This window comes from Cnephaeus nilssonii (genome assembly GCF_951640355.1).
Source record: "Cnephaeus nilssonii genome assembly, chromosome: 14".
Classification (NCBI taxonomy): domain Eukaryota; kingdom Metazoa; phylum Chordata; class Mammalia; order Chiroptera; family Vespertilionidae; genus Cnephaeus; species Cnephaeus nilssonii.
Window position 1 is genome coordinate 61707475 of NC_137085.1, and position 12369 is coordinate 61719843.

The window sequence follows — 12369 nt, forward strand, 5'->3', positions numbered from 1 at the left end:
TTTGTGTTCAGTGGTTATACTGGAGATAATAATCAGTTTTATATAGCAAATATGTAGGATAAAGTTGTGAATACTGAATGAGTTAATACATATGAAGAACTTAGAAAAGTATTTGGTGGCACATACAAAGCCCTATACATGTAAGCTATTATTAAGAAAACATAACTTATTGCAATGATTAGTATTTTATAGAAAAATACTTTTTCTATACAGATAATCAAGACAATCAGTGAATAAAGAGTTAATCTCAGTATCTTTAACATTATACTGTGAATATAACTTTATAATTAACACACTGAGGAACTCCATGAATCAAATGCAAAATACAGAGGAGAAATCGAAAATCTTGCCTACCAGGTGCCTTGCATGTGTAATTCATTCCCAGGACACTATCTTTAGTTTTATCTCTAATAATACAAACCTATTTCCAACTCAAAACTAGAGAGAAAATCTATATGATTTTATGGAAAATAAGCATATTTAATCTGGCACTGTAACGAAGTACCTGCTTCATAGCTAAAAAGAAATTAGGGTACAACTTGGCTGTTTCCTAAAAGATTTATTATAAAACACTCTCTTTGGGGATTTCCCTTATACTTGTTCTCTGTAACTGTGAAATCTTTGGAGTGGTTTTGCTTGCCTTTCAGAAATTGAGAGTGATGTTGGTAAATTTAAAGATGATTCTTGCAATGTGGGCTCCCAAATGGAATTTTTGTAGGCACAATAATATTGGGGTGTTAATTTCTATTGTTTTATTTATAGATTTTTTTAAAAATTGTGTAAAATTAATATATGCGCAGCAGTGTTGTTGTGATGCAAAGGGAAGGATGCAGAATTTGGCCGTCTTAATGCAGTTATGTTTGAAGTCCTTGCATTTCGAGCATTTTTCACAAGATAAAGGAGTAACCTGGGTCGCTCTGAGGGCTTCCTGAAGTCATGCCAATCTAATGACACAAAGGCTCGTTGTGTGGATATTTTCCCTCCTCGAGTTGAAGCATTCTCAAGTCCAGCAATAAAAACCTCTTTCTCAGGCTTCCACTTAAGCCAAGTCAGAACAAAGCCATTCAAAATCAATATTTCAGGGTTGGTAGTATTTCTGCTCTGTAAAAGCCAACTTGTTTTTATTAAACCTACTGAAATAAACTAACTTATCAATTCAACTCTTTTTTTTTTTTTTTTTTTTTTTTTTTTTTACCAAGCTAATAACATAGGCAAGCTCATTGGGGAGGAAGGGGTTGGAAATGTGAGATGCTTAGTTTTCACTTGTATTATCATTTCCTATAAGAGATATATGCATTTTGGGGACCCTTGTACTTTCCCATTTTATAAATTTAAAATATCAAGTTTAACTATATTTCCTTACATAATTTTAATTGGCATGCAATTATTTCCAAAAACATGTCTATAAACAACTATTTATGTTATAGTTTTGCCCTTTTCCTCTAAAACGTGTTGTTTTAAATACATAAAAATATGTTATCTGCATGGCCCATGGACATGAAAAGTAGGGTGGTAAAGACCTGGGGTGGTGGGTCGGGGCTGGGCGGAGGGGAGTAAGGGATGGGGGGGCGGGGGAGGAATGGAGACATCTGTAATGCAGTCAACAATAACATAAATTTTAAAATATTGGAAAAATTTTAAAAATAAATACATACATAAAAATATACATCTGTGTTAAATTATTATAATCTTATTATAAGTGGGGGTTTTCTTTTCCTTTAGCAATTGTGTATATTCTCTGTCAAAATAAAGATTGTCTGTAAAATATTTTAAAATACACAGAATACAAAAAAAAAAAAATCCACTATGCACACCACCACCACTTGATATAGTGATTTTAACTGTTCGACTAGCTTGTCATGCCTACTGTTTTTCTGGAATGACTTATCTTGATAGTTTGGAAGACCAGTTCCCAAGAAGAGAATTCAGTTGTGACTTAGCAACCTCACAAAGGTAATGGCAAAATCACATCACAAATGTGCAGACGTGGTTTTCAGCCTACTTGAAACTATGGACACCTTGCATTTTTCAAGATACCACATGCAATCAGCTCCGATTACTGTGTCAGTAGCTTGACCACATTCTTAACTACAGTTTCTTCACTTAAAAATGGGGAAACAGGGAAACAAAGAAAAATTTCACAACCTTAGAGTTTTGTTTGGTTATTTTAAAGCAGGGACCTCAGTCATCTCATTGCAACTCACATGAAGGAATTTTAATTGTCTGCAGAATGCTAATAAAGGAAGGGGAAGAAAATGAAACTTTGAATATGATGACCTGTGTTTTTGAAGCTTACTCCAACACCATGTCTATTCTAAACACCATAGAAAAGACAGTAAATGAATCAAAGAAATAGAGGACAGATGAAATCTCCAAAAAGATAAAAATAGGAAACCAAATAATCACCACAAAAATCTATAATAATAAAAGAGTGATATGCTAATTAGACCAGACATCCTTCCTGAGTAAGCTTTAGCAGGAGGGAAGATAGCCAGGTCCTGGGTGCCTGCAGGTGGCCTGGGGAAAGCTAGCTGGAGTCCCAGGTGCCTGGGTGGCCCAGGGGAATCCAACCAGGGGCCGGGTGCCTGCGGGCAACCCGGGAGAAGCCAGCTTGGGTCCCAGGTGCCTGCTGATAGCCAGAGGAGGGAGGCCCAGGTCCTGGGTGCCAGAGGGAAGCCGGTACCAGTAGCCAGGGGAAGGAAGGCCTACTCTTGCATGAATTTTCATGCATCAGGCCTCTAGTTAATAATAATCAGCCCAGGTTGAGACTGGTAACTGTCTCCTCAATGTAGTAAACCCCTCACTTGTTATCCCTACCAACAAAATAGACTTAAAAATCATTTGAGCCCCATTAATAGTGGACTCTGCAACCTCACCTTTGAATAAAAAGTTTCAATGTATATTTGCCATTATTTTTAATTACCAAACCAGGATATAGTTTGATTATAGTGATCATATTTCTACAAGCCATTACAGTTTCAATTAATAGTGATTAAAATCACACTTTAATATTCTGGGATTTCTGGAACTCTAAGAAATCAGATTTCTAACTTGTAGAATAGTTTATATTATTAGGCAAGCCTATATAATTTTGGAAAGCATGAAAAATGTGCACCATTTTCAAGGCATATTCAAAGCACACTATTTTCTTTCTTACAACTTTAACTGTCCTGTTTCTCACTTGTATTCCCTACATTGGCAATAACTAAAATAACACCACTCTTAATTTTGAAAATGCTGAAATTAATATTAGCCAGTTTAGCTTACAAAAGGAAAAAGTCCAATAATGTATACCAAAAGAAAACATGGCTTAGATTTTAGGTGAATTTGACCATGCTCCAAAAACAAAAAAATTCATATGATAGAACACAACTTTCATTTAACCTGGGTGGTTAATCCTGTTCTCTAAAATTAGCATCACGGGATGCTGGGATTATATGCATTCTGGCCGTTAACAAACAATAAACATCAATAAATCTGGTTCCCAAATAATATGCTTCTTCTGGGACAGATATGTATCCCCCACCCTTTTTTAAATATATTTTATTGATTTTTTTACAGAGAGGAAGGGAGAGGGATAGAGAGTTAGAAACACCGATGAGAGAGAAACATCAATCAGCTGCCTCCTGCACACCTCCTACTGGGGATGTGCCCGCAACCAAGGTACATGCCCTTGACCGGAATCGAACCTGGGACCCTTCAGTCCGCAGGCCAACGCTCCATCCACTGAGCCAAACCAGTGAGGGGCCCCCCCTTTTTTTTTAATAAGGAAATATGTTTAAGGGAATTCAATCGAGATCTTGGCTAGCTGACTGTTAGCTCACTAGTACTCTGTCATTAGTTCATACTCTACATAGTGCCCTGATTTTTATTTTACATTTGATATTTCAATACCTACAATGTCTTCATCTTAATGAATATTATTTCTCTACTTTTATTTAATAAGTAAAGTTTAAAATCTCCCATAAACTTATACGACATTTTTTTTATTAGACTCCTTGGTATTATATACTCCTATTTCCATCTTTTATAATTTTCATGAAATTTTAATATAAATTTTAATACAAGCAAAATTTAATCTATGCCACTCCTTCATTCAACAAAGATTTAAGGTGTATGTTCATGTTCTAAGCACTTTGCTAGGTGCTGGCACTATAATCAGCAGATTCTGACATTTTACTTTTACAATGCAATTTGTCAGTTACCTGCTTATCCATTTTTCTAATTTATTTTGTGCGTAGTTAAAATTATACTCGTGTAAATGCCTTTTCCTGAAGATTCTAAATATATTCACATAGTCACCTAACCCTCCTTTTTTAATGGAAAATACCACTTTTTTTTCTTTGTTTTGCCTTAATCCAGTAATGATTTCTGCTATTGAATTTCTACCACTGAATTTCCCATCTTCCTTCAACCTGCCTTTAAAACGAACATGGTCAACTAGGGCTAGAGACATGGTAGAGAGAACAAATAATAGCTAACATAACAGCAATATCTATCAATATTGTAACCTTAACTAAGTACTGCGAACTAATCCCTTCCCATTTTCTCAGTTACTTCATGAGATACATATTATTTTCACATCACATGAGAAAATTAGATTTGGAACCCTATATGACTTGTTTAAATGCATACAAATACTAAGAGGTAGAAGCAGGATTTGAATCCAGGTCTGATAGATCCCCAAGTCTATTATTAGACACTATGCTATAGATCCCAAAGTCTATTATTAGACACTATGCTAGATAACCATAAACAATTTCTTTTTCCATTTATATTCAGGATAAGTGGCAGAGTAAATAAGAAATGTCTAGAAATACTCTATTCTCTGAACAGGGATGAAAGGAACTCTTTCCAAAAAAAACTTATTAGGTAACATTGGTTAATAATATATAATTTTCAGGTGTATAAGATTATAATTCAACATCTGCAACTAATATCCAAAATATATAAAGAGCTCACACAACTCTACAACAACAAAACAATATGATTAAAAATTGGAAATAGAACATAGGGATGCATATATCCTTTCTGATTAATGTTTTATGATTCTTAGGGTATATTCCTAGAATTGGGATCACTGGGTCAAATGGCAGTTCCATTTTTAATGTTTTGAGGAAACCCCATACTGTTTTCCACAGTGGCTGCACCAGCCTGCATTCCCACCAGCAGTGCACGAGGGTTCCCTTTTCTCCAATAGCTAAGATCTGTAAATAGCCCAAATGCCCATCAGTAAATGAATGGATAAAAATGTGTGACACATTTACACAATGGAATACTATGCAACTGCGAAAAAGAAGGATCTCACCCTTTGAGACAGCATGGAGGGGCCTGGAGAGTATTATGCTAAGCAAAATAAGCCACTCAGAGAAAGACAATTATCACAGAACCTCACTTATATGTGGAGTCTAATGAACAAAATAAACTGACAAACAAAATAGATCCAGAGACATGGAAGCATGGAATGGACTGATGAATCTCAGAGGGAAGGGGGAGGGTGGTTCAGGGAAAGATTAACCAAAGAACTTATATGTATACATGCATAACCCATGGACACAGGCAATGGTGTGATGAAGGCCTGTGGGGATGGGAGTAGGATGGAGGGAGTCAATGGGTGGGGAAAGGGGGACATCTGTAATACTTTTAACAATAAAGATTAAAAAAATTTTAATTGGAAGAGAGCCTGAATAGACGCTTTTCCAAGGAATACATACCGATGGCCAACAGACATGTGAAAAGATGTTTAACGTCACTAGTTATAAGGGAAATGCAAATCAAAACCACAATGGGATACCACCTCACACCCCTTAGAATAGCTGTTATACAAAAGACAAGAAATAAAAAGTGTCGGCAAGAATGTGGAAAGAGGGACCCTCAGACACTGCTGGTGGGAATGTAATTGGTACAACCTCTATGGAAAACAGTACAGAGGTTTCTCAAAAAATTTAAAATAGATTTCTTTTTTGATCATCTATTCTTTGCCAGGTATTGTGAGTGGCATCCTTACCCAAAACTGCCCAATGGTTGTGGGTGATATGATCCGCCGAGGGTAGGTAGAGGAGCCAGGCATCAAACCCAAGTCTGAATGTCTCTCCAACCCAATGCCTCTCCTCAGTCCCACCCTGCGCAGGGCCCTGGCAGAGTCAGAACGGGAAGTGAAGTGAAATCTCCCCCAGCAGAGGAGCACAGCAGTGTTGCACGGAGCAACAGCCTCATTGCCCCAGATGTTTCCAACTGGCTCTTCTAAAGGTGCACTGTTAGAGGATGAGGTAATTTTTTCATGGAATTCTCCTTATTAGTGATTTGGGTTTCAAGTTTGCAAGGGTTTGCTTTTTAACTGCCATCAAGTCAAGAGAGGCCATAAAGAGAACAAGTTAAGTATGAAGCAGATTCAATAATAATAATAATAATGTGATTAAAACCTACCTGCAGAAACCTAGGGAGAAGGTGGTTTGATTCAAGGCCAACATATATGTGCAGCAACTCCAAGATGGAGATGGATTGGCAAAGTTGCATCACAAGTCCAATAGCATAAAAAGTGTCAACCATTGAATCTGTGTCCGGGAAATTAAAAATACAGATATGGTAAAAATTAGAGCACAACACACATCTCTGCAGCACTTTTAAATAAAATTGAGATTCTTTACAAATAGACTATTACATTATTAAGACTATGCAACTGAAGAAAGTGCTTCATATTATATTTTAACTAGGGGCCCAGTGCACGAAATTCGTGCACTGGGGAGGGGTCCCTTAGCCCAGCCTGCCCCCTCTCACATACTGGGAGCCCTCAGGGATGTCCTACTGATGGCTTAGGCCCGCTCCCCGTTGGGAGCAGACCTAAGCCACAGTCTGGCCTCCCTTTGCTGGAGGCGACCGGGCTGATCAGGGTAAGACACCAGCCCCATCACCCTGCTGCTGCAGCCACTGCCAGTCACCGCAGTCGCCAAGGTATTTTCATCAACACAGACTCTAGTCCCTTCACCATGAAAAAATTACAACTTTTTTAGGCATTTTCAAGATGTGTCTTTCATAGGATATGACATTTCTTTCTTTGTTTTTCTTTTTATCCTCACCTGAGGATATGTTTCCATTGATTTTTTCCCCTTCCCTCCAATCCCAGGCTCGGCCCCTGCCCAAGCGTAAAGCCTCTGCCCCAGGCTTTAGGCTTGGAAAGGGGGACCCCCGCCCCTCCGATCTAAAGCCTCGGCCCCTTCCAAAGCCTAAAGCCTTCGCCCCAGGCTGTAGGCTTGGGAAGGGGTTCCGCCCTGGCACCCTCGATCGCAGGCTCGGCTTGGGAAGGGGAACCCCCACCCCTCCGATCACAGTCTCGGCCCCTTCCCAAGCCTAAAGCCTTCGCCCCAGGCTTTAGGCTTGGGAAGGGGGACCCCCCGCCCCTCTGATAGCCGGCTGGGAGTGACCTGGGTGCCAAGGAGGTTCCCAGGACCCAGGTATATATGCAAACTAACCGCCATCTTTGTTGGGTTAATTTGCATACTCACTCTGATTGGCTGTGGGCATAGTGGAGGTACGGTCAATTTACATGTTTCTCTATTATTAGGTACTATGGCTTCTCTTCCAAAAAGAAGTGAAACTTGAAAAAGAAGGCTCCAAGGCCAAAGCTATAGCATTTATTTCCCACGTATGAGATTATAAAGCAACTCCCATATAAAAGTAACCAGCTACAGTAGACTACATCAAACGTAAACTGGTTGGAGGTGAGCTTATTAAAGAAGCAGCTGTGCTCACAGCTTTTCCATTGACAAGAAAATGGGAAATGGGAAAAGTATTATTTCAGAGGAGCTTTATAGAAATGACATTAATGATGTCATGATAGCAGATAACATCTATGTGTATCCAGTATGTATGTCCTATATATACTTAATGTTCTCTGGATTTTTGTTACTTTTTTTTTAATTACGTTTATTTTGGTGCCATTGGTTAAGAACATCAGTTTCAGGTGTACATCTTTCTAGTATGATACCGGCATAACCTGTCCTGTGTCCACCACTGAAGTCTAATCTCCTTCCGTCACCATATATTTGGTCCCCTTTACCCTCTTCATCCTTCCCCCAACCTCTTCAATCTTTGTTTGTTTTAAGCACCAGAACTCGGACCTCTGGTGGGGACCTTTGGAATCTGCATTGCAGAGGGCCCAAATGAAAAACCGAATTTGGAGAGAGCTGAAATGGGAGGGAAAATGTTCCTCTAAATAGAACAAATGTGTTGGTTTAAATTTTAAAATGAAATCCTGCCATATTAAGAAACTTCTACGGAAGATGCTGCTCTCTTTACTGCCTAGCGATCATAAATTATCATCGAGCACTAAGGGTTTCTCATCTCAGCAGCTCGATGAGGTGGACACGGTTCATATCCTCCCCATTTCACAGGCGAGTTCTGAAGCCTACACAGTCCTTCTCGTACCCACCAGCCTGTACTTGCCACGATATGGCCTCATCAATTACACAGTTCCACAGAGGAGGAAGGAAGCAGGTGGTGCTTGGTCGGGTGATTAGATTACTCTAAGCTGCTTACTTGATTTATACACTGATTCAAGAATTATACTGAACCCCCACTTAGTCGTTTTCAGTCTGCCTTCCATATGATCAGGTTATGTTTCTTTAATAAGTAGCTTTTATAATTAAAACGGTAGAATAACAATTAAGAAATAAATAGACTGATGATAATAAATAGGCAGCATAAGAAAAGTTCATTGCTTGTGACTTGTGCTGTGAATGGCCTGTGAGATGCCCACAAAGCCACAAGCCACAGCCAACTTCCAAGGCCTAGAAGTGATGGGTGTGTGTGTGTGTGTGTGTGTGTGTGTGTGTGTGTGTATGTGTGTGTGTGTATGTGTGTTTCTAAAAAGAAAAGGGAGTTTTCCCATTTCCTCTGCTTGAAGACCCCCAACACTCAGTTGAAATTCCAGCCTTTGGAAGTTCTTAAGAAAGACAAGAATTTTTCTGCAGATTTGCAATAACAAAAAAATAGCAACATAAAAGAGTTTATGGTACCTCAAAAGTTAATTAAGTTCCTGATGAGACAGCAGTTGGAATTGATGAGCACAGCATGACTTTTCCCAGAAATAGTCTACACCTTTGTTTTTTTTAGCTGAAATGAGCAGTTGCTCAAATTGTCAAGTCACCCAACAGTTGTAAACTGTGATGACACTTACCCATGTGGGGAGAAACGTGAATGTTATTTTCATAGTCTTTTTTTTTTTTTTTTTTGAAAATTGAAATGCTATTTTTAAATCTTTACTTTTTAGGAAACTGGAAGAAGCTTATGATTTAAACCATTAATGCCAACTCCCATATAAGTGATGAGTCACCTACAAGTGTGTCATTTTCTTAGGGACACACTAATCCTTAAGGGGACCAAATAAAGACCTGAGGAATATAAAGCATCTCTTTCATTTATTAGTAGAGTTACCTTAAACCTGGGGAATAAAGACTAAGGGAAGAATTTGGTTAATTCCTGATTTCTCTACACAAAATGTTATTCATACTGGAATTTTCTTATTTTCTCAAAACCCACCAAATATGCTAAGGTTGGTGCAGAACCAAAAAGGAAGAGCGAGATGGCACCATCCCAATGCCAGGTCTAGATTTTCAGGGCAAACTGCCCACTCAGGGGGAAGCCAAATCCCTTTTCCTCGTCTTACCCTCTTCTCCAACACGGTTTTGCTTTTTGCACTAAGCAAGAAGTATGTTTTCTGAAAACTGTGGTCACTACATTTAGAGGAGTAAAGGATTTTAAGTAAATCCACAGACCAAAAAATAAATGTAAGCAAGTCTGGGCACAAACAAGGATTAAAAGGTAAAAAATCAAAAAGTGTCTTAGAGTTTTACCTTTTCCAAATGAAAAGAACCTGGCTGTCATATTTGTAAATATCCATGAGTGGCCACAGAACTGGATTAAGTAGTAGATGAAAAGATAGACATTCTTCCTGTACCTAGAAATACAGAAAAATACCATTAAACACTTTCTTTATAATCATCCTTTCCGCATAATACACATGACACTGAACTCACCTACCCGCCAACCTGAGCAGACAAGAGGAGATTACTCCCTACCAGTCTTTTATTTGGTTACCCCTCTAATGCACACCAGATTTCGAAAGGACCACTAATGAGTATCCCGAGTTGCTTAAAGCGAAACGTGGTTCTATTTCAAAATCCACCTCATCTTTGATAAAGTGCTAACCGTGTTGCTCACCAAGGGCTAAAAGCAAGCATCGCAGAGGCTGCCTTGAATGTTCGGGAGGCGGGGGGACATGGAGAAGGGGTTGGCGTGGTTGGTCAATATGATTGTAAGTGCAGAGATAACGGGTTTACAGTTACAAGAGGGGAGCAGTGCAGGCGGCATTCCCAGATGGTGGATAATTCGGAGACTGGGCACGCCGGGCTGGGATGCATTATGTGATGAGGGTCAGTATCTCTCCGCTGCCTCCTATGTTGCAAGAGCAGATGTTTCCTTCAGACACACACAGAGAAGAAGGCCGTTCGGTGACTCGGCCAGAAAAGGGAAGTCAAGCTGCGTTGCTGGAGAGACGACCCGGCGATGATTGACAGATTAGCCCCCGAGGGAGCCCAGACAAGCCCTGTGTGAAGGGTTCCCCGGGGGTTCAGAAGGGTAGTGGGAGGGGCCCTGTCCGCGTAGACAAGGTTTTCTCCTCGCTGGGGATGGGAAACCTCTGAACAGTGAGGCAAGTGGGCTAGAAAGCAGACACCGAGTAGCTTTATGTTTTCCTGGGGCGCCCTGCAGCCGCCGCCGCTGGAGGGGAGGGGGAGGGACGCCTCCTTAGACCCGCAGGAATCCCTGGGGGGCGCGGGCCGGGGCCTCCCCGCCGGTCCTTCCCTCGGGGCCTGGGCTCTGGGAGCTGCACGGGCGGTGGGTTGCGGCAGCAGGTGGGTCTGACATGCACCTACAGCACTAGGGAAGGGCCCCGGGTGGGAGGGTGGGGAGGGGAAAGGAGGACCGGCAAAGAGTTAAAATGTGGAGGTGGCCGCCTGTCCTTCCCCTTTCCTCCTCTGTAAAATTGGGGGGGGGGGGGGGGGGGGCGGGAATAACAGAGCCCTCTTTCCAGGGCGGTCAGAGCACTGAGCTAGCCCAGACCCGTCCAGAGCTCCAGGCTGTGCGGCGCAGGGCTGCGCGGCTCAGCGGGTGCCTGCCCGGCCCCTGAAGCGCAGGGGGAGACCCGCCCCGGAGGCCCCGCCTCCCGCACCCCCTCCCCTCCGCACCCCCTCCCCTCCCGCCTCGCCGAGCGCCCTACCTGGGCTGCAGCCAGGCGGGCAGCGCCATGGGCCCCGAGGGACCGCCACCGCCGGCCCTCCAGCGCCGTCCGGGAGGAGCGCCGGGCGGGAGCTCGGGAGGGGCGGCCGCGTGCGGAAGGGCGGGGCCTCTCCACAATCAGCAACTTACAAAACACACACACGCGAAAGCCCGAGCTTGTGCAATGAGCTCGAGCTCAAACCAAGTTCCTCAAGTTGCGGCGGCGGCCAGCGCTGCACCACGGCTGACCCACCTCCTGCTGAGCCAGGGACAGCCTGGCCGCCGCCCGACACGCCCGCAGGTTCCCGCAGCCCCTTGCAGGGCGTGCTCACCTCGGGGATGAGGACCCGTTGCAGCCTCGTGGAAATGAGGGGGCCCGCCCACTTGGCCTTTAAAGGCACGCAATCACGCCATCCCACAGCCTCCCGGGATGCGTGGGCCTCAGGTGAGCGCCTCTCACTGCCCTCACCTGTGAGGCGGCTCACCTGTGAGGCGGCTCGGCAGGAAGACTATGGCCACATCTATCCTAACACCTTCTTTTCGCCTCCGATGAGGCATCCTGGCCTCCGATTTCCCCTGGGTCCTCACTGATGCTTGCAGATCCTTTTACATATTCATATTCATGTGTGTTCGCCTCATCCTTTGCTAAGATCCAGACCATCTGCCAGGTTCTATGCCCTCAAAGGGAAACATCCCCAAATAAATAGAATAATAGATAGATAGATAGATAGATAGATGAGAAAATAGCTAAGAAGGCACCTGCAAGAAAGTGAGACAATATCACCCAGTTTGGGGAGTGGGAAGGTAATACCCCTATTTTACCTAAAGGGAAGTTGAGGCTTTGACAATTGTTAAGTCACTTGCCACAAGTCACATGACTGATAAGTGGCAGTGTTAGAATGTCAAGGTCAAGTTTGCTTGTTGTTCTCCCCATTAGGCCATAGGCCCCTTCCTCATAGTCCACTCTGACCTCTCACCTCCCACCTCTCACCTGCACATTTGTCTGCACCATCACCCACCACTGCCCTCTGTCAGGGGTCCCCCCGCCCCTGCATTTACCAGTTCCTTCCCAAAGTCACTGCATCAGTTATCCCC

The 12369-nt window shown here is 42.4% G+C and overlaps 1 protein-coding gene across 1 annotated transcript in view; it reads right to left on the reverse strand.

Annotated features, from left to right (window-relative positions):
• The window catches only part of HACD4 (3-hydroxyacyl-CoA dehydratase 4), a 34393-nt gene extending 23000 nt beyond the window's left edge, over positions 1-11393 (reverse strand). Inside the window, exons 1-3 of the mRNA XM_079789820.1 lie at positions 11276-11393; positions 9852-9955; positions 6427-6554 (exon numbers count right to left, since the gene is read on the reverse strand). Of these exons, the coding sequence (XP_079645946.1) occupies positions 6427-6554; positions 9852-9955; positions 11276-11304 (261 nt within the window). The 5' untranslated portion in view covers positions 11305-11393. The remainder of the gene's footprint in view (positions 1-6426; positions 6555-9851; positions 9956-11275) is intronic.
• Between the last annotated feature and the right edge of the window lie 976 nt (positions 11394-12369).